At 46.4% G+C, this 22,318-nt stretch overlaps 1 protein-coding gene across 1 annotated transcript; it reads right to left on the bottom strand.

The window, feature by feature from the left end:
* Positions 1–7,452: 7,452 nt before the first annotated feature.
* On the bottom strand, positions 7,453–22,270 carry snx19a (sorting nexin 19a; the record flags this gene model as incomplete). Its single annotated transcript, XM_084449870.1, has 11 exons — positions 7,453–8,349; positions 8,517–8,604; positions 9,241–9,425; positions 18,091–18,214; positions 18,563–18,731; positions 19,141–19,234; positions 19,466–19,590; positions 20,071–20,190; positions 20,293–20,393; positions 20,505–20,643; positions 20,765–22,270. The coding sequence occupies 11 exons, from the start codon at positions 22,268–22,270 to the stop codon at positions 8,220–8,222; spliced, it is 2,781 nt and encodes a 926-aa protein (XP_084305996.1). The 3' UTR covers positions 7,453–8,219.
* Between the last annotated feature and the right edge of the window lie 48 nt (positions 22,271–22,318).

Genomic DNA, 22,318 nt, shown 5'->3' with positions numbered 1-22,318 from the left:
ATGTACCTTTTAGTCACTGGCTTGAACAGCGCTGATAGCGCGAAGAAGCGTACACTACCGGAGTTGATAATCGGGACAGACTCATCCACTCTCGTTGGCAATGTTATGTGTGAGAATAACGAGCACTCGGCTTCAACTTTCCCTCTCATATCCAACAGAACTGGAATGTTCAGCCAGTAGCCGCCGAGCACCGCTTCCCTGGGAGAGGGTGCGTCTTTCTCCAGCTGCAGCTGGTCTACCTAACCATCCCCCTCGCTCCCGCCTCCCGGTCTCCCGGTCTCCTAACCATCCCCCTCGCTCCCGCCTCCCGGTCTCCCGCTGGAGAAATATACTGTAACCATTACCGGTGAACCCATACGCACATCAGGTGCCACAAATATGGCAGGCAGTTTCTGTATAGTTAACGCTTATAGTCATAATATATCATCCGTAACGTTATTTGGTGGGTGGTCGCCTGGTCGGTGCTGCTAGCTATGTTAGCTAGACTAAGGTTATATACACACTCCCATCTGCAACAAGCTACATAGCTAATGTTAGCTATAATTCCTCCTAAGATTACATATAATTCATCATAGCTGACATTACCACATAAATGTCAAGACACATTTTGTAGATTAACGTAGCAGTGTATTTTCCTATTGCTTACGTTACCTAGCTAACGTTATAACGTTAATTAGCTATAAGCACACAAGGCAGCGGTGTCGGCACCAAAGGTTGATGCGACAGGAGGAGAATGGAGGCCGGGGAGGGAGATGGTTGACAGGAGGAGAATGGAGGCCGGGGAGAGAGATGGTTGGCTCCGCCGAATTCACCAGGACCAGTCGTGAGTCCGTGAAACCCAAAAGCCTCATATTATAATTGCAGAAGCTTTCGGGAGTGAAATGTTTGCTGCAGAGGCGGGCGCTAGCGGTGACAGACTCTGTAACACCATGGCTCTTCAAAAATGCTAACCATTTGCTTCTCATTTCAGCTTTACTCGGGAGTGAAAGAAGGAGACCTTATCATCCCATTCCTGCTGGCATCCAGGAAGGATGCATTTTCGTTTAGTTTTATGCATAGGCATTGCTAACTAAGAAAAACTAGCTAATTCTAGACTGTTGGTTAAAACTAGCTAATTCTAGACTCAAGATTGAGCAGGAGAACCGAAGATTCAAATCCATTCTAGCTTTATATAGTGTTAGGGCGGGGATATGCTAAGAACACCGCTCTACGTCATCCGGTACCGTTTTAAGCCCGCCCAGAAAATCCAGAAATCAAAACTGGTCAAAAACACAAAACTGGTCTAACTTCACAATTCAGTACTACACATGGTTCATCCCATTTTTACATGTTATCAGCAATGCATCACTAACACATAGAATGTGTTTTCAAGCAAATCTCTGATTTTGGTTAACTGGGACTTTAAGGATTATTTTGCTAACGGTTGAGTTGGTTAGAACACAGGCTATAATTCACGTTGTTAAGATTACAGAACACTCGCACAGAAAGCGCTGAAAAGGCGCAGAGGGCAGCGCTTTTTCTTTAAAAAAAGAAGTCTAGTGTGAACAAGGCCTTAACCGACTACTTGATAGTGTAGCGGCGAAGAGCTTATTTTGTTCAGAATCTTTCAGTTGATGATACAAGTGTGAAAATTGGCAAGAGCTGTCTCCATAGGTCACTTGACAAGAAAATTGTCCCGGACATTTTACATTTCAAGATGGCGGACATTTTTCAAGATGGTCGACATCCTAGTGGAGCAGTTAAATGATATAATGGTGTATTTGGTGGTACAAGCAGGGCCGTTGCTAGGAATTTTGGGCCCCCTTAAAGAATATTGGTGTGGGCCCCTACCCCTCAGACTTTTTGTCACCACTTTTTTCTACCCCTTTTTTAAATTTTTCTTTTGTATTATTTTTCTGTTTCTCTATGTTCTTTTTCAAATTAACCTCTCCATAGACACTGGGAATAATTATATAAATAAATTATGCACTGTGTATTATCTGTGCTTGGACTGTCTCTGTCTGTAGCAGTTTCATGACTGGAACTACTCTGAGCCTCTTCACTCCCTTCACTCTCTGTTTCTGACTGGCTAGGACCTGGCTCTGTAGACAGTAAGAACAGAACAGTGTCTTCTTAAGACTTGGGAATAAATCTATGTAGCACTGTAGAGTTTACAGTAAAATGGCTAGGTGGCTGTTGATTGGCTAATAAACGCCTCTCTTATTTCAAGAGCAAATACCCTCTTTAAAATAACAAAAATGAACTGAACAAATCAGCATTTAAACTGAAATCAGCTCTATATGAATTTCTATGAATTAACAACACTATTTATTTATTAACCATTAATTTCTTTATGTAATGTAACTGTTTCATATGTAGGCTATCTTAACCTGGATTACATCTACATGTTGCTATTCAGTACAGTAGTTCAGTAATAAGTTTAATAGCCAACCAGTGTCTACCTCACTCACTCACCATCTAAAGCATCTTCTGGGGGCTGGGAGTCTCTGTATAGATCAGAGGGGGGCACAGCTGATTCTGTGCACATAAAGGTTTTAAAAAGACATGTCAACAGGACCGGCTAGCTAGCATAGCACATTATAATTTAAACATTCATGAGAATGGAAACATGTGTCCTGGCTGCTGCTACTGGATTTTTATGTATTTATTTGGACAGGAAGTATTTGGGTATTTGGACAGGAAGTGTGCCAGCTGGCAAGCTAGCTACCAGTAGCCACCTCACTAGAACAGTGCAGTGGTTGAGGCTGGCTAGCGAAAGCTAGCTTACTACTGTAGTAGCTGTCTAGTTAATGGTAGCTACCAGACCAGTAGTTGGCTGGTAGCTAGCACTGTAGCTAGCTGTCTAGTTAATGGTAACTAACGTTATCTAGCAGCTAGCTTACCAGAACAGTAGTTGGCTGGTTGCTAGCACTGTAGCTAGCTGTCTAGTTAATGGTAGCTAACGTTAGCTAGCAGCTAGCTAACCAGATCGAGTTGTTACCAGAACGTAAGCTTACTAGCTAACGTTAGCTACCTAGCTTAGCACTTTCTAACACACTAGGCTAACGGCTCTCGTTGTCATGGTTAATGTGAGACCGCGGGCAACTGACAGACTGATAGCAACATAGCTACTCTCACCTTTCTTGTGGAAATAAATGCTTATATGCCGGGCTCCCGCTCTGCTGCATTTTCTCCTGGCCTCTCTCTCCAGGTGCCCGGATTTATGTATGGTATTGATGTTTATGATTTAACGTTAGGTTATTAGTGCTAGTACTTGACAGCCCGCCGGCATAGTGACGTTAATGTCAAAAGATGTGTGACTTGTCAGCATGAACCATGGCATGGACCAAACCATTTAAGAAGGGGGATATTGCTCAGGAAATTAAAACTTGTTTTCATCTGTATTGCATTTTTGCGGCTTAATTTGAATTCTGATGCAGAATTAGTGTGACTGATCTACATGCAGAATAATTTCGTCATAGAAAGAGGGACCTCTTGTTTTTTTGTGGGCCCTGCTTGCTTGTGGGCCCTTATAATCATCACCTTTCACCACTAAACAACGGCGCTGGGTACAAGCATGAACATGGGTATGAACAGTCTTGACGAGAAGCCACCCACAGCTACAACTGTATTTTTATGCGTGAACCAGGATTATGCAAAAACTACCTGGTGGAGGGGTGTATGGGCCAGCTTAGAACCCCTTACATTTTGGAGTGGATCCGAATTACGGGGCAGGTCCCAGCCGCCCAAACACAGCCAGACCAGCCAATCCTCCATTCATTTTTTGGACTACAATTACGCAAAAACTACCCAACCAATTTTTATGAAATTCGGTGGAGGGGTGTATCATGGGCCACCTTAGAACCCATTTCATTTTGAAGCCCGAGTCACGGGCCGGATCCACGAATGAAAACAAAACTTAGAATGAAGTCAGCTCCCTGTGTTGGAGCACTAGAGACATGGGGTTTGGACTGGGATGTGTGCAGGGAGAGCCCAGAGTGCACCGCCCTGCCCACTACCTCAAAAGCCATTTTCAGGGCTTCGTGTGGGGCCTGCTGCACCATTTCTGCCGCCGAGAGATTCCACCGCAACTCCTTTTTTCAGCAATCACCATTGGACCAGCCCGTACAGGAGGTGATGGAACCGTCCGACGGAGGGAGCGAGGACGACGCTTGCATCGTTGAAGAGGAGGACACCTTTTCCCAGCTTCTCTTCCCGGCTAGGTCAGCCATTGCCCCCAGTGGCAGGCGCACGCCTGTGACCTCCATTGGTTCGGCTTGTTCTGCCTTTGGGATGCTTGTCCTGAATTTGAGAGCAGACTTTCGCGGTCTCCTCACCTCTGTTGCGGGGGAACCTGGGAGTTGCCCATGTTGTCTTCACTGCCATTGGCCAGAGGCAGACGCTCAAGCGGCGTGCTGTGGAGTGTTTGATTGCTTCCCATTTGGCAGGGTCACAGTGTGGGTAATGTTACATTCACTTTTGGGCTTGGCTTCTGACTTCAGCCTTTCACTCTGGACCGTTACGCTCCTAGGGTGTGTTCAGGTTCAAGAGGGAGAGGAGTATGGGGGTCTCTGCCCCTAGTATACCAGGAGTATACCACGAGCCTCCCGACATAGAATGTTAGTTACTGTAGCTTTGTTATTCATACAGCTTTGTTAGTCATACAGTTCTATGAAGGAGGCACAGCTCCTTAGGGTTTGTCTCCCACTGGCACTGGACCCTATCAGTCTTGCTGAATTGTTCAGAGGACAAAATGACAGATGCCATTTTATATGGCTTACAAGGCCAGGCTGCTCCATCCTGATTGGCAGAAGTGAGTGTATGCATACATTTTCAGTTCATACCACGTTTGTGGGGTGGAATATACCAATTGGAGCGCCTCCTTCATAGAACTCTAGTTACAAAGTTACAGTATTAACTAACATTATCCCTATCAACTCCGGCCTCTTCAGAGGACTAGAATAATGAACCGATTGAAGCAATGTGCTCTGGCAGCATTTCAGCAAGATAGCAGCACTTACCTTTCATTAAGTAGGATTAAATAGTATAATTTTGCTTTTATATAGAAGTTGAAGGGAATATTCAAGCAATGAAAAAAATTAAGCTGCTCTGGTTTTTGTTTTTCTTGATGTGTCTGTTTGACGACTTAATAGCGAAAGTGAGAAGCAAGCCGACTGTGTGTACAGATATCAGACAAATTAACAACAGTTGGATTTGATTACATTCCAAGGCATTCAAGGACTATCCATAAAAGAATGAAAATAATAATAAAACATATTAAATTCAATTCCATTTGATTCTCTCATATTGTTGGCACAGACAGCTACAACTGCATCAAATCTGGGCTCCAAAGTGCTCCAGCGAGACAACGTGGAAACTGGGTAGCCACTGTAGATTTTTGGGTCTCAGTGGAGAAACAAAGTTATGGAGACATTCTGAAGACCATTAGGAGTCACAAGTTGCTGTAAACTAGAGACATAAACCAGTTCTTGGAAAGGTTAAATTTTTACCTTTTCATTGATCCGGCAAATCAGTTCTCAACTTTAGCACAGGTAAAAGTAGTAATAACAGTTGAAACGATAGAAGGACTGTAAGAGAACGTGGCTGATTGTGGAAACTGTATTTTGTGTTTAAAAAAAAGTCTCACCGTAACAGAGTACCAAAACAGATGTAAATGAGTGGCATGATCAAACGCATTTGTGAGAAGTTCATCCAGGAGAGATTAGGTAAGCACACTTGTAGAGGCCAGAAGCAGTCAAAAGTTGGCTGACACATTTTGTAAGCTCCCTTAATCGTCCACTCTTATAACCTCATTAAAAAGAACACAAATATGCGTCTCTGTTATGTCTACCCAAAACTATACCTTCTGGCCATTTATCTTCTGAAACTAGGTCACTATGTACTGTACATTCAGCCCTAATTTACAAAAAGTTAGGATTGACCTAAATTGAAGGTTGAGATAAATCCAGGAAAACGAGGGCATGTATGTCATCAATACTATCACATCAACCTAGCCTGGATTAGTCATCATGTATGTCAGGCATAGAGTTTGAGCAGAGTCTGGGAATCACACAGGAGCAGGACAGGCCTTCTGATGGACCTTACAACACCACTGTCTCTGGCATGGTCAACAGGAAACACAAGTTCCTTTTAATGAAAAAACAACTGTATACACAAGTAAGTAAAAATCAACCAGATGATTTAAAGTGTTTGTCATTTTATTCCTATTCACATTATACTGTATAATGTAAATCTTTATACGTTATCAAGTATTTAAACTTAACAGTATTCTGTTTCATTCATTATACATTAAGTTTGTGCAAATCAACACTGGCATGTCTTCATGTCATTACAAATAAATAAATAAATAAATAAATAAAAGTAAAATAGTCAAATATATATATTTTATATATATATATATATATATATATACACACACCAGTATATATATATACACCAGTATATATAATATACATATTTTTAAAGCTATATCTATATCTATATCAACATTGCTGAGTTCTAAGAATACATTACATTAGTACATCGTCATGCACTACTATTGCACTTTAGCATCTTTCAATTCATATGTTATCATCATTTCCTAATCATAATACTTCAGACAATTAATGGTGCTCCTAGAAAAGAAGAGTCTGGGAGGCTGAGGAGCCCAAAAACACCCCTTCTCCCCCCTAATGCTGACATCCACTGCAGTTCCAGTAAACCACTGGTCCCATTATGATCAACCCAGCAGGGCCCTGGTCACCATGGGGATGAAACACCTCCCACAGGGAGGAGGGAGGAGGGGGGGGGGGGGCAGGGATGGAGTTTACAGTAGGATGTGTCCAGAGACTACATGGGTTCTTCTAACCAGGTCCAGTGGATGCCCCACTGTCACCAGCAGACCTCCCGGAGTCCGATAGATACCCCTGTGTCTGCTGCAGATGTCGTAGCAAATTAGTTAACACACACACACGTACACACAGACATACAACAGTCCACTTCCGGCCTTAGAACTGGGCCCAGTACCCCCTTCCCCTCACCCTAACCCGGGTCCGTATCCTCTTCCTACCCCCACCCTACCCCTGACCCCTGCCTCTACCTGGACCCAGGCACACTCACACGCACACTGACATACACCAGTCCTGGGCTCAGATCCCCTTCCCCTAACCCGGGTCCGTATCCTTTTCCTACCCCGATCCTACCCCTGACCCCTGCCTCTATCTGGGCCCAGGCACATTTATGCACACACAGACATACACCAATGTTTGCCATGTCTCTCCTATGATGTTATTAGCCTCTCTTACTCTGAAAATGTAATTTAATGTTATTTATTGCTCTATAAATGTTCTTAGCCGGTAGACAAACATACTCCAGGAGCTTGCTCGATCGCCTCGTTGAGAGGGGTCAGGGAAGAATTTTTACAGCTCACTTATCTGGCCCCCGGGTGATTACTGTTTTTTTGCTTCCCTCTGGAATATGTAGGGGTGGGATGTCTGCCCACCTCCCTTGTTCTCTGTAAAGCGCATTGTGTTGCCTCTGGGTATGAAATGCGCTATATAAATAAAGCTTTGATTGATTGATTGATTGATTGATTGATGGGTTGAGGGAATCCTTCAACAAGTGCTGGATTTAAAAAATTGTACGGTATTATACAGTATGTACAAAAAATAAATTGTCTAACAGCTGTCGCTGTGTTGCATTTCCTAACCCGGGAGCATCTCAACCAGGGCTTACTGCACCTCTCCGGGCACAAACTGGCAAACAACAAACACACATGAACGAACCCTAGAAACACTGCTGCTTCAACGCTGGGTTCAGACTAGATGCGGGAGCAGTGTGAAGCATCCACTCTCACGCGAGCGGAAGCCTGGCTGTTCACACCGGAGGGTGTTTCTCCGCGCCGGTCACCAAGTGACTCTGCTCCTCTGCACTTTACACCAGGTTCACACTAAGCTATTAAGCTTGGTTACATTTGCATGTGACCAGTTGGTGTGAATTTCTCATCTATTTTCAACAGAAGAACTTCAGACAAAAGAGGGCGATGGGTTCAGGGACAGGGGAGTTGTGTTCCATGTGCGATCAGGCCGAGGCAGACACCCTCTCCACCTCCCCAGACAGACTGTGTGATCAGGCCGAGGCCGACGCCCTCTCCACCTCCCCAGACAGACTGTGTGATCAGGCCGAGGCCGACACCCTCTCCACCTCCCCAGACAGACTGTGAAGCAGAGACCAACGTGCGATCAGGCCGAGGCAGACACCCTCTCCACCTCCCCAGACAGACTGTGAAGCAGAGACCACTGGAAACCCTCTTCAGAAGATTCTGGAATCAGGAACTCCAGCAGTAGGTCACAGATGCAGTAGACCAGGTGCCTGGACAGGATCACAGAAGCAGGGGACAGCTTGACTCTGCTCACATCAATGGTCAGCTACTAATGGAGAGTGACATTGACAGGTTAAGCTTAATAGAAAAGTGCATGTGCAGAAGCAGAAATGTGCAGAAGCATACAAAGCACATGTGTGGTGGGGGTGGGGCTCACTTATTGATGTGGGGGTCTTGCAGAGACTCCAGCACCGTCTCCAAGCTCAGCCTGTACTTCTCTGGTCCCAGCATGTCAGTGATGAGCTCTACGCAGACACACACACAGATCCACGGGGTCAGACACGCGGTCAACCCCACCCGTTGGCCTAGCGCGAGATCTCAGTGCGCCACAACTAGGGCTGTAGGATTGTATCGATACAACGATGCATCGCGGTACGTAGTCTCGCGATACTGTATTGATCTTTCAGCCCGGAGTATCGATACAGCCGGGCGCTGTAAAAAAAATTTTTTTTTTAAATTTTTTTTTAATTTTATTTTTTTTATTTAAATTTTTAAATCCAGTTTAAAAAGCATATTCTACAATATTAAGTTAAAAAAGCATACATATAAATAATTTTGAAAAACCATAAATACTACAATGTTGACAGTTTAAAAAGCATGGATATCAAATGTAAAATATTTATTAGCTAGCTCTCTGTCCAGTCATTGAGTTTGAGTTATCTATATAGTGCATTTGAGCCATTCAGTTTTCAGTCTTGAACACTTAAAATCTTTCAGTAAATGATGTGTGTATCGCAATACGTATCGTATCGTATCGTATCGTGACCTCTGTATCGTGATACGTATCGAATCGTGACCTGTGTATCGTGATGCGTATCGTATCGCGAAATCCAAGATGATATACAGCCCTAGCCACAACGGCACGTCGGTGAGTGACTAACCAGGAAGCAGCTGCATGAGGCAGTTGAGACACTGCTGCTTGGTTTCCTCCTTCTGTGCGTGGCTCCGGTCAGGCCGGGGCTGGGCAGGCAGGGTTCCCCCCGGCCACACCGCCTCCTGCATCACCTGCAGGTAGATCACCCAGCAGGGGGCGCTGGTCAGGTGGGCCACACCCACGTCCAGCCACCTGAGGGGCACACAGGAGGAAGTGATGCGTTAAACACGGGGGGGGGGGACGCTGGTACATGTCACTACTAGGTGGCAAATATGCACCCTTCTATTGGACATTCTGCAGTACAGTTTAGAGAAGATGAGATGTGCACACGACAAAAGACATTAAAGTCACGTCAAGCATAGACATGCATTTATGCATGCAAACACGCACTCTGGGAAAAGAAGCACAATACACACGGACACAGAGCTGAGAGTGGAGGTAGTATTACATATTGCCAATAAGGTAACCTAAGTCCACATGCGCATGCATACTGTACAACACTTAAACCCCCATAAACCATGTCAGGCAGCAGCGTTTACACTTAACACTTTTATGAATACTTTAAGTGAACCTCAAAAGCTCCAGAACTGTGTGCAAGAGGCTCCTGCCCAAGAATGTAGAGAGACATTTTAATGGGGGGGCCTGAACGGAACAAGATAACATTAAATCTATAAATCAAATTTAGCACCACCGAAATTAAGTTTCCTATACAGTACAGTACATTCATTTTACGCTCACTCTGTTTTTTTTCCTTCAATAAAGGACTACGCAACACTTAACATTCACAATCCATCATATCTGATAGGGGAGAGACAGAACCAATGAACATTAAAATAACGTATTGCAGATGCTGTTACGCAACGACACCAAAAATTCCACACAAATCATTTGAAAAAAATCAGATGTCTCCTTCGATCAGGTTTTCTGCACACTAGCCACACTATTGTTCTCATTTCGAAGTGTCTGATTTAATTACGTGTTTCAGCTGTTTTGACTTCCTGGTTTTTGGGCCATAACGACGACTACGGGCTGCAGCTGCTGTGAGAGCGAGAGCTGAGCTCTACAGGAAGCCAGACCGAGGATCTCGCTCAGTCTCTGCGCTCTGCTTTTCTTTCCATGGCCTGTTCTTTACTGTCAGAGGCGCTGTGTGGCCGGTCCAAGCGGTTACGGAGCACGTCTGGATATGGGAGCCGCCATGCCACGTCAGGCCCGGGAAGAGGTTCTGTCTGTCTGTCAGAGCGCCATGGCTCAGAAGCCTACGGTACCAGTCGTCCCAGCAGTGGTTCCTGACCTGAGTGAGGTAGCTGCTATCAAATCTCTACATCTTCCACATGAGCGGCACGCAGGGCTGAAAAAACCATCACGGATGGTGGTAGATGATTGACTGGTAATCCAAACATTATAAGCTGTGAATAACATGCATACATATACTCTCGACCCTGCAGCTGAGGGATCATAGATTCATACGTTTCTGGAATTGTTTCCAGGATAAAAATAGCACCCCCGCCATTGATGGTCAGTGTTTATTTTAGTGACCCAGAGTTTGGGTGCAGAGCACTTGGGAGCTGTCAATGCTTGGCCTGAGGAATATGGCAGCGGGGCACAGGGCAGGGAAACAGGACACCCACCAACAGACGGATACAACAAACATACTCCTTCCCAGAATTCACTTAGGCGATTTCTCAGAATGTTCCAGCGCTGCACCTGCAGCCCTATGGTTCTGTCAACTTGCAGTAACTCCCAGTCAGTCACTGCTACTAATGCATGCAAGCTAGCAGGATTAATCATCTAAATGGCACTCCAGCTCCGTGGGTCACAGAATTTATGATATGACCTCTACTGAATCCAAACAATGTGTCTCAATCAGGTTGTGAATCTCTGATTGGCTTGCCCCTATGGTATCTACAGTATGATTGGCTTGCCCCTATGGTATCTACAGTATGATTGGCTTGCCCCTATGGTATCTACAGTATGATTGGCTTGCCCCTATGGTATCTACAGTATGATTGGCTTGCTCCTAAACCTGACCGTAAGTACAAACACCTGTAGACAAACCTAAAGCACGAGTTGATACCATAAAGGAAGAGAATGGACAAGTTGAATATTCCAAACAAACACAGAGGGCCATCCAACGGGTTCATTGCGCAATACGAGTTGTTCCTGATATGATAATGTGTTGGAGGCCTGAAGTCCGCAATCTTCAGTATTGATCTGATGGGAAGGCCATTTGCATCAGTGAGACATTGCTTGCCTGAGCATTCTTGTCTAAAATAAGATGACATGAAGTCAGAGGCCTCAAGATCTGTCTTTATAAGAAACCTTGTGATAAGAGACCTATATGATACAATACATTCCTCATCATGTAAAATAATACAAATAAAATAAATAAAATATAGTTTCAGCTGAATGACAGAAAAAGATTCACTGTCTGTGATAGATATGGCTGATGTCATATGCTAAATGTTAAAGCAACCATGGTTGCTTCTTAAGTGAGATAGACAGACAGACAGACAGACAGACAGACAGACAGACAGACAGACAGACAGACAGACAGACAGACAGACAGACAGACAGACAGACAGTTCGATTGATCGGTAGGTACAGATGTGTATTGGAGAGTTGCTGTGAAACTATTCTATAGCAGACGTGTGTGTGTCTGTGTCTGCTGGATGACCGCCCGTAGATGTTCATATCTCGGCGCTGGTTTCTCGGCCTCCCTCCCGCTGGGCGTGTGAATAGACACAGCTCAGTGTTCCGGATCACAGCACTTTCCCAGCAGCCCTATGGTCTCTGGCCTCAACGTAACGTCTGACCCTGCTGGGACTGCCCACACGCGGTGGGAGCGGGTCCATAGACATGCAGACGGCCGGCCATGAACAAAATCAAAGTAACCAGAATGTTCCATTGTGCCCATTGTGCACTACACGGTCACCGCTGGTCAATGACGCAGGGACCTCATTCAAGTCCTAATCAAAGGGGCCCTGTGGGTGACCATTATGCTCCCACCCAGGACTGCCAGGAAGCACTTGTCATCTAAGAGCAATCTTACACCCCTCTAACCAGCTAAACCCTGAGGCCACTGACGTACAGAGTGCAATATTATCTTTCTACTCGTGAAAAACACATGAGTTAGTGAGTCAATCAATGAGTTGTTAGAGAGAAGTGCTTCATGTGCCATTCACATTTCCTGTCAAGGGGCCTGCTGTTCTACAATGTACAGTGCAAGTCCTACCCATCTGTCTGCTCTATGTTTGACCTGGTATGGGTGAATGCTGACTCCTGCTGGTAGAAAATGACATTGCAGGCAGGGGAAGACTACAGATCCCGGAGCTTCTGTCGGCAGACTGCAAACTGTACAGCTGCTCCGACGATGACAGCTTCTTCAACCCAGGCTGCCCGTCCTCATACTCGACATCTACTAAAATACTCCCCTTCAGGGCACACAACTCCAAACAAATCTTAGAGTTGTATACTGTATATATATTAATATGTATATGTATGTATGTATGTATGTATGTATGTATATATATATATACACATAGTGTAAAAGAGATTTTCCAGAGCGAATCTCCAAAAAGCTTTCCAATCTACCCAGACAATCAGGTTACTATTACTGGCAGACCAGCAACACCAGGACAACTGAAGGTGCACTCTATCCCGTGCTGACAAAAGCCCACACTACTTGGTGAAGTGTGCTAGCTGAAGCTCCGTTTCATGCAACCTCAATCATCACGCTGTACTACAGCTCGAAGCTAAGCCCTCGTGCATTTCTGACATGCCTGAGACTACTGGGTGTCTGTCTCCAAGAAGCAGATCTTCTCAGCTGGGTCAGCGCAGCCAGACAATCAACCACCTGCTCAACACATGTCTAGTAAGTAAGTAAGTAAGCTTTATTTATATAGCACTCTTCACAGCACGGATGCACAGAGTGCTTTACAGTAATAAATTAAAATGGCAATACAACACGAGACAAGATTAAAACGACACAGAACAGATAAAACAACAACATTGCGAGCAGCAAGGCGTTATAGATGGCCGAAGGCCTGCCTGAACATGTGTGTCTTAAGAAGTTTTTTGAACATGAGTTCAGTGGATGGCTCTCTCAGGGCCTGGGGAAGAGCGTTCCAGAGTCTTGGCGCCACCGCCTCAAATGCTCTGTCACCCTGGGTTTTTAGTCTGGTCCGGGGCACCGCCAGGAGACCCTGGTCGGATGACCTCAAAGACCGACTCAGAGAGTGAGGGTGTAAAAGTGTCTGTGTGTGAGGAACGAACACTGCCTTCCTGCTCTCAGACTTAACTGGGCTCAGCTGACTGGCCCTCGGGTCCCTCCATGCTGGTTATTAAGGTCTGGGTCACAGCAGAACCGCAGGCTGATGGACACAGTTCAGGAATCCCTCTTGCTGAGAGACGGCTGGTCCTAAACGCAAAGGGAAACCCAAAACGGCTTTAGTCTAGCCGTGACCCCCACGGCTGCGCAGGCCAACCATGGAGCAAACAAGCAAACACACTTCTGTTACCATTTTAGGTTACAGGACATGACTATGGCCTCTGTCTGAACTGGGCTGCCAAGCTGCTCTCTGGGAGATGGAGGTCATGGCAGAAATACAACCCCTTCAGCCCCAAGTGGTAATGTGGAGAGAGAGAGAGAGAGAGAGGGAGAGAGAAAGAGAGAGAGAGAGGTTGAGAGAGAGGGAGAGAGAGAGGGAGAGAGAGAGAAAGAGGAAAGAGAGAGGGTGTACCCTTCAATCTAGTTGCTGTAGATACTGCAGGAGCGCTGAAAGTTGATAAGGGCGCATTTCAAAAGCAGCAACATTAACTGATTTATGGCAAGAAGAAAACGCTGCTAATATTACCCTCCAAGAGTCAGGTTTCTGCTCAGACACTTCTGGGCACATTACTGTACAATGTTCACTGTGGACCCGTGTTAGGCCTCTGATGTCATGTGTTTGGAGTTTACCATCATGGGCTGTGGTGAGGTCATACTGTGGCACGCATAAAGAGCAACACTGAAACCCCACACATGGTTTCCCTCTCAGCTTGTCTAGTTTAGGTCTTAATTAAATTAACTACTGAGGCAGCAGAAGAAGAGTTTAGAAGTGCCCGCGGAGGTCTCCGGAGCGCCGGCCTCGGGGGAGCTGGAGCGCACCCGTGGAGGAGGCCGAGGAGGATGCGGTGGAGGCAGAGATGTTCCCCCTTCCCTGATTCTGTTAGTGGGGGGGGGGGTGCATGTGCTAGCCTCGTTGGGTCTGAGCTTCCCATTAAGACACAGTATTGGGTGCTACACACCGGAACAAGTCTGTTCCGTTCCATAATCACGTTGCCAAAGTATTCAAACTGTGGGAGTGTTCTGGAGGTCGCTGCAAACAGGCGTCTGTTGAGACTTCCTGCGTACTGTCCTGTGGACGAGTGTACTAGCTGAAGCATCCTAGGCAATAGAGCCAAGGTCTGCACACTAGCCTGTCTGCTCTCTTCTCTGCTCTCAGGCCTGAAGAACCATTGTTCTGGAATAATTCAAGAGGGTGGAATAGTTTGTGTGTGTGCATGTGTGTGTGTTACAGGTATGTTTGGGGTTTTGGGTTTGGCAGCATTTCACATCAACTTGTGAATACTGGAGTCTTGTCCACTGCACAGGGAGGCAGAAAGGTTAACTACAGGTGAATGGATATTAATGACTTATTAATGACTTATACTGCTATATAGATCAGTATAGGGTTATACTGATCTGCTTTAACTTAAGCCAGATCTACATGAAATGGCCTCCACATTAATTTTCCTCACCTTAATCACTCAATTATAACATGTATTTTTAAGTTCATCTAATGATGGTGCCTTGTTTGAATCGTTTGACCTGTCAACAACCTGGAGTTGTGGTTTCTACTTCCACCTCTTTCTATATCATTGAAAAATCGTTTGACCAGTCAACAACCTGGAGTTGTGGTTTCTACTTCCACCTCTTTCTATATCATTGAAAATGTTGCGCATTCTTGGGTCATTTTTTAGCTCTACATATCTGGATGTTGAGATTCTTCCCAGGCACAGTAAATCCACAGCAAACACAAAGCCCATGAGGACTACTCTCCAAGGCATTTAGGCAAATCATAAACTGACCTCTTGAGGTTGAAAGTTTTGCATCTCAATGATGGCCTGACAGTTTGTATACGAAATGACTCAAAGCATCATGTAATGGTGTAGAGTTGAGTTCTCTAGAATAATATAAAGAGCACATATGGTTAGTTCTTATGGTGTCAGTTCTATCTATCTAGAGATAAGACAGGTGCAAATCTGGTCTCACACCCTTGATGATGACACTGTCCAAACCCAACCACTGGGTATCAAGTACAAGTCCAGATCCAGAACATTCTGTGCCAATCCACCCTAATAAGCAGAACGCATGAGGCTTTTTAAAGCCCTGGTCATCGCCCGTACTCACTATCAATTACTACCATCACTCTATGTTATGGTCTCTTTCTCCAGACAGATTAAGCAGAAAATAGCATCTCTATAATTATTGTACTCAGAAAACTAACAATGAAAATAGTGTTTACGCCATTTTCCTGGACTTATTTAGTGAGTTTATGGTCAACACTGTCCTCTCAGACAGACATGGCCATGTGCTCCCTGCTGCCCAGGACTGCCGAGGGCTGCCAGGGACTGTGGACAGACAGAGATAGCCGGGGTTCATCGTCTCAGCTCTCAGCCATGGCACCCGCTCCTGCAGCACACCTCTCCTGGGTCTATTATGATCTGAATTGTTCACAGTTTTTGGGCCCCTACTCATTAACTAAACATCTTTAGTTAACAAGTACCCCAAAAACTGTTTACAATTATGATCATTAAAATGCAGCCGGCTAAAGGGGAATTACATCAAAACATTAAAATATCCCATAATTTTGTTTTTACGATGCACACATCATTAAAACAAAACCTTTCAATATCACCCAAAGGTGAGCACATAAAATGAGTGTGTTCCTCAGTCAACATGCCTGCTTTTATGGCTTTTCAAGTTATAATAAAAGGACAACCTGCATCCCGGTAATAAAGAGGCCTTTACTGAGGCTCAACTACATCAAGCCAAACCCTGGGCCTTTGAGAGAGAGCAGCAGTAGAGGAAAGGATCAGGCCAGAGTGAGACCGAGTGAAAAACTGCTCACTCTGTGTGCGTGCAAACAAACATTAGTTTTGGCGAGTTGAGGGGAGAATGAATCAAGCAGCGCCACATGCCGGTGCGGTCGGCCTACCTCCATTCTACCAGGAGACATGTCTACTGATGAGAGATCCAAGCCCTCAGTCCTCCCATCCCACTCCAGGACCGGTACTGACTGGTTCTGTCCCAGAGGGAGACGCAAGCCGCTGGAAGCGCGTGTTTGAAAGCAGAATATCTACATTATCTACAGGGCTTCAAATTAATCTGCAAGCTTTGCAAAGTGCAAGTTTGCAACTGCTAGGAAAAAATGCTTGATCAGGGCAAACTGCTTATTGATAGGTCAAAGCTAAAATCTGTCAATTTTCCGACTGGGGACTAAAAACTAACATCTCATCATTCAGTCAGTTCAATTAAGTCATCAAGACTGAATCAGGATTTTTCCTGTAGACAAAAAACGTACATTTTATAACAGTATTTAACATTAGCGGGTTCAAGAAAATGAATCACAAAGACCATTGTTACACAAAAAAAGTGCACAATGTTGCAAAGCAGCTGTTTTTGGAGAGAATCTTGTGTCATTACACACACAGTATTCTGCATTATTCTCCAGCTGCAAACTGTACTTAATACCTCAGGAAACCATTCCTGGAAATCTGAAAAAAGGCTCAGTGTGAGTCTGGCGGTTCAGCTGCAGGAGATAATTGAGGACCTGTCAAGATGCACAAAGTAAACTGAACATACTAGAAGACATGTGCTCCATTTGGAAGACTACAGTAACATGCGTGGTTCATGACAGTGATAAGTCTTCTTCTTCTGCGTCACATTCTGTCACAAACTGTAAACCAGCTTATTACGTAGTCTGTGTGAAGTGTAATGTCTACATTTCTCCTTCATGTGTTTGTTGTTTTCTAGATAGTGTAAGAAAAAGTTGCCCTGAATTAGTGACCTAATCATAATTACATAATGGAAGTAACAGCTCAGAAGTGCTTCTTCAGGTCTATGGTGGAGAGTAGAGTAGAGTAGAGTAGAGCAGAGCAGAGTAGAGTAGAGCAGAGCAGAGCAGAGCAGAGGAGAGGAGAGCAGAGGAGAGTAGAGTAGAGTAGAGTAGAGTAGAGTAGAGTAGAGTAGAGTAGAGTAGAGTAGAGTAGAGTAGAGCAGTGTAGAGTAGAGTAGAGCAGAGCAGAGCAGAGCAGAGTAGAGCAGAGTAGAGTAGAGTAGAGAAGAGAAGAGAAGAGCAGAGTAGAGTAGAGCAGAGCAGAGTAGAGTAGAGCAGAGCAGAGTAGAGCAGAGCAGAGTAGAGCAGAGTAGAGTAGAGTAGAGTAGAGTAGAGCAGAGCAGAGCAGAGTAGAGTAGAGCAGAGCAGAGTAGAGTAGAGTAGAGTAGAGCAGAGCAGAGCAGAGCAGAGTAGAGCAGAGTAGAGCAGAGTAGAGCAGAGCAGAGCAGAGTAGAGTAGAGCAGAGTAGAGTAGAGTAGAGTAGAGTAGAGTTGAGTAGAGCAGAGCAGAGCAGAGTAGAGTAGAGTAGAGTAGGGTAGAGTAGAGCAGAGCAGAGCAGAGCAGAGTAGAGTAGAGTAGAGTAGAGTAGAGTAGAGCAGAGCAGAGCAGAGCAGAGCAGAGCAGAGTAGAGAAGAGTAGAGTAGAGTAGAGCAGAGTAGAGTAGAGTAGAGTAGAGTAGAGTAGAGTAGAGTAGAGTAGAGTAGAGTAGAGTAGAGTACCTCTCGATAAAGGTGCCAAACAGCAGTCTGATGGTCTTCTGGATGTTCTCTGTGCACAGCCAGCTCCACTGGTCCTTCATCAGCAGACACAGGATGTTTAGGGCCACGTCTGCTACAGCTGTGTCTACAAAACACACACACGCACGCACGCACACACACACACACACACACACGCACACACACACACACACACACACACACACAGGCAAAACAGATTCATAGAATCACATTTTCAACGTCAACAAAAATTTGGAACACATAAACCAAAACCAGTTTAAGAGGAGTATAACAACTTCCTAAGAATAGTGATGTGATAGCGCCCTCCAGTGGAGAACCAAGAGTGTATCTAGTATTTTGCGCAGACAGACCTCACACAAGAGATGCACATTGTGAATGCATGATTCATAACGCTTCATCGCTCCGCTGTGGGACATAGCCAGCCTGTATACCTGAGCGCAGAGACAGATCTCACCTGTCCCACGAGGCTTCCTCTCCCAGGTGCCCCCTCCCTTCCTGTCTTTACCAGGCTGCTCGCTGGCCCTCCTCACCTCCCCAGGCACGGTCCCAGGGGGCCAACTCTGCAGCCGCTCCTGCTTTGTGACAAACATCTCCAGGCCAGACAGGGACAGACCATTGAATACCTGCAGTCAAACAGCACAACCAAAGGGACAGGAGGGCCATTAAAATAGAAATAAAATAAAAAAGAGACGAAAGGGGCGCCCCGGTAGCTCAACGGGCTAGGGCGCTTACCATGGAAAAGCTAGTCCTTTCTGCAGCGAATCCAGCCCACGCCCTTTGCTGCATGTCTTCCCCTCTCTCTCTCTCTCGCTCTCCCACCTTTCCTGTCTGTCACCTACACTGTCCTATCATAATAAAGCAGAAATGCCTTAAAAAATATCTTTAAAAAAAAGAAGAAGAGATTAAATAGATCATTTTGCACCACGTTGAATATGAGACAAGATGCATGCTCTAGGCAAAACCTCAAATAATATCATAACGGCTTAGAGTGCTGCCTTCAATAACTTACTGTACAGTAACTTAATAACTTACAGTGCTGCCTTCACTGAAGGAGTAGGTCACTTTTGGCTGCAAGTCAGGTATGTTGAGAGCAGGAGCAATCTTACTGGAGAACCTCAGCCGAGACCTGACCAATCAAACACAACCACCGTAGACATGAAACAAATACTATTTCACTGCAATGCTATGTCCAAGCAAGGACAGCCTTGTGTATAATGCCCAAAGCTAAATGGTTGCTTAGCTTACTGCATAACTCTGGTGGTTTTCAGATGTTTTGACTATCCATGATACAGTATGTTAGAGGCAAAACTGAGTTGCTTTGGCCGGACCGTGCATATCTGTGAGACAGACTTGTCACCTGGGTTTCCTGCTGTCTGCAGCGTGAGCCCTGCCGTCGGGGTCTCCCTCCAGGTCATCGGTGGGGGTCAGAGGGTCAGAGCGAGGGAAGGCCGTCTTCAACGTGTCTAAAGCATTCACCACCATCTATAATAGCAACCAACCACCGGGTTAAGGACCATTTTTGCTTGTGCAACAAACTGCCGCAGAGTTAAATATTTGCGCTCCCTCTCTGCATTTGTGGTCTGTCCGACTCTGTGCTTCATCTCTATGGTAACTATGCGGCAGCCTGATTTGTTTACATTCTCAAAAGCTTCAATACAGTCAAACCATCGTCACGCTTTGTGACGATCTATGATGGTGTCGGTGCATTTACAAATTTCAGGAGGAGCAAGACAATCTGCAACTCCAATCTATCATTTTTGTCTGCGACGAGTCATACAAATCGTCTCAGCGACCTTAAATTGACCAATTTATTCTTTATCTAAAACATACACAGGAATGAGTAAAGGCTGTTCTATTAATACATCCATGGCCTGAGTACACAGGCCTGTAAGAGACATATTTAACTCTATGGTCTATTGTGTCATATGCAAAACATATAGCCTTACTGTAGCGCTAGCTCACCTTATCAATCCTTGACATAACAATAGGCTTCTTCTCAAAGGTGCTACTTGCATCTGTATTAAGTGCAAGAAACTCCAGCATCTCCTCGCTGTGGGCCGTCTCAGGAACAATACTCAATTGCTGCAGGGATGAACAAACAAGCAATGATCAGCTAACAGTCAAAACACCAGAACACAAAGTAATCACTGTTCTTGTTAGTAAGGAGAATATTTCCGTCCCTACCTTAAGAAATGTATCCAGCTGGGCTTTCCGTGCCTCCACCTTGTCTATATCTGCATTTCCAAAGGGAAGGTCAGGAAAAAGCTTCTTAGGGCCCTTGATATCTGAAATGTACAATGGGGTGAGATTTGAATCACTATTATTAGTACATTGCATGAACAGGTTTGTACACTAGCAGAGAAATGGGCTCTACATGCTGAGGATGGGACACTTACTCTTTATCATCTTCCTGAGTTCCGGCCTCTCTTCCAGACGAGTTTGCAGGTTGAGGAATTCACTGTATCGCCTGTTTACCATGTGACGGGCAACAGGTTGCAAAGTGCCCAGGCTTTCTGCATCAGCCACCGTCTCATACTACGGCACACAACAGAATTCAGAGTTCATATTCAATTATGTTCTGCACTGTAATAATGGGATTAGTCAAACTGTCCCAAATCCAACAGTTAAAACACATGTACACAGTGTTAAGTGTTACCTTGACGGTGTAAAGTGTATAGGGGTGGGTGCCGGTGCCGCGGTGCTCCTTTGCAGTGAGGGTGCTGGTGATGCGCAGGTTCTGGATGACCACGGGTCCGTCTGGGCTGACGGGAGGCTCAAAGCTGAAGGGGGTCAGACACAGCCCCCCCGGAGCACAGGCCGGGGGTAGGTCCTCGGCCATGCCCGCCGGCCAATGGGGCTCCTCTGACGCCGAAACCTTCGGCCCGAGAGCCCTCAGAGGACCGAAACATCCCGCCGGCTCATCGTCCAAGCTCGCCGCGCTGCATAAGTTAGCCGGCGAGGTGCATTCGCAGTAACCGTCTGCCTGATCCTCCTCGGAGTCCATCTGGATCAGGGGCTCGATGTCGATGGAGAGCTTCTTTGACTCCGGCGACGAGCGGGACTCCTGGTCTGAGTCTGTCCGCCGATAAGAGCAGCCCTCTCCTTTATCAGCGGTCAGCAGGCTCAGCGCGCCGTCCTGCACCGCGTCCTCTTTCAAGACGCGTGACTGACGGCGCGACTCATGCGCGGCGGCGGCAGTCGGAACAGCCGTCGCTTCGGAGTGACTCTTGCTCCGGGGGGCCTGTTGCTCTGGGGAGGATGAGCGGCAGGTGGTCCAGGACTCGTGCCGGGTCTGGCTCCTGTACAGGGTCCTAGAGAGCTCCGCTGCGTTGTTCTCCGCCGGCTCCCTGGACTTGGCGAAGATCTCCACGATGGTCAGGTTGAGCCAGTCGGGATCCGACACCCTGTCGACGAGGGGGAGCAGCACATTGCAGGTGACGAGTTCCCCGACCATGTAGCGACCCGTCCTGGTCTCCAGGTGAGGAATGGGGACCAGCGCGTGTAGGAGGAGGTTCACCACGGCCCGGGCGTAGCTGAGCTCCGTAGCGGCGCTGCTCAGGGCGGGGTGGGGGGCGTCCGCCTCGCGATAGAGCTCCCACAGGCTGCCGCTCTCCCCCCGTAGCTGCTCCGCCTCCGCTTGCCTCTCCCTGGCCGTCATGTAGCTCTGCAGGTGGCAGCCGCACAGCTCCAGGGCCCTCTGCAGCAGCGCCTTCCTGTCCACGCGCCGCGCGCGCTCCTTCAGCTCCATCACCGACTCCAGCGTGGCGTCCTCCACCTCGTGCTCAAACTCCCCCTCCTCCTCGGACAGCAGGGTGCGGTACCAGGAAGTGACAAAGTCACGGATGGCCTTGTGTACGGTGCTGCGGATCTCATGGTCCAGCCTCCATTCATTCTCAGGGGAGGGGAGAGCGGGCTGGACCCTCCCGAGAGGGACAAAGTGTTCCAAATGAAGCAGGCTGTTGGCGTCGAGGGCAGCGCGGGACCCCAGCCAACCTCCAAGAACCACCAGGAGACTGGTGAAGATGCAGAGCAGCCACACATTCACCAGGAGGTGGAAGAGGACAAGCCACGCCAGCAGAGCCCCGAACCCTAACAGCCTGCGCTGCCCAAGCAGCTCTGACAGGGACCAACGTTTACGACCAGGGCCATCTGGGTGAGGCATTCTCCTCAGTACTGACACCTGAATAAAGGACTATTCTGGCTAGGAATT

The sequence above is a fragment of the Borostomias antarcticus genome (genome assembly GCF_949987555.1).
Source record: "Borostomias antarcticus genome assembly, chromosome: 15".
Classification (NCBI taxonomy): domain Eukaryota; kingdom Metazoa; phylum Chordata; class Actinopteri; order Stomiiformes; family Stomiidae; genus Borostomias; species Borostomias antarcticus.
Note: the sequence above shows the minus strand (reverse complement) of the source record. Positions and strands in the feature narration are given on the sequence as shown.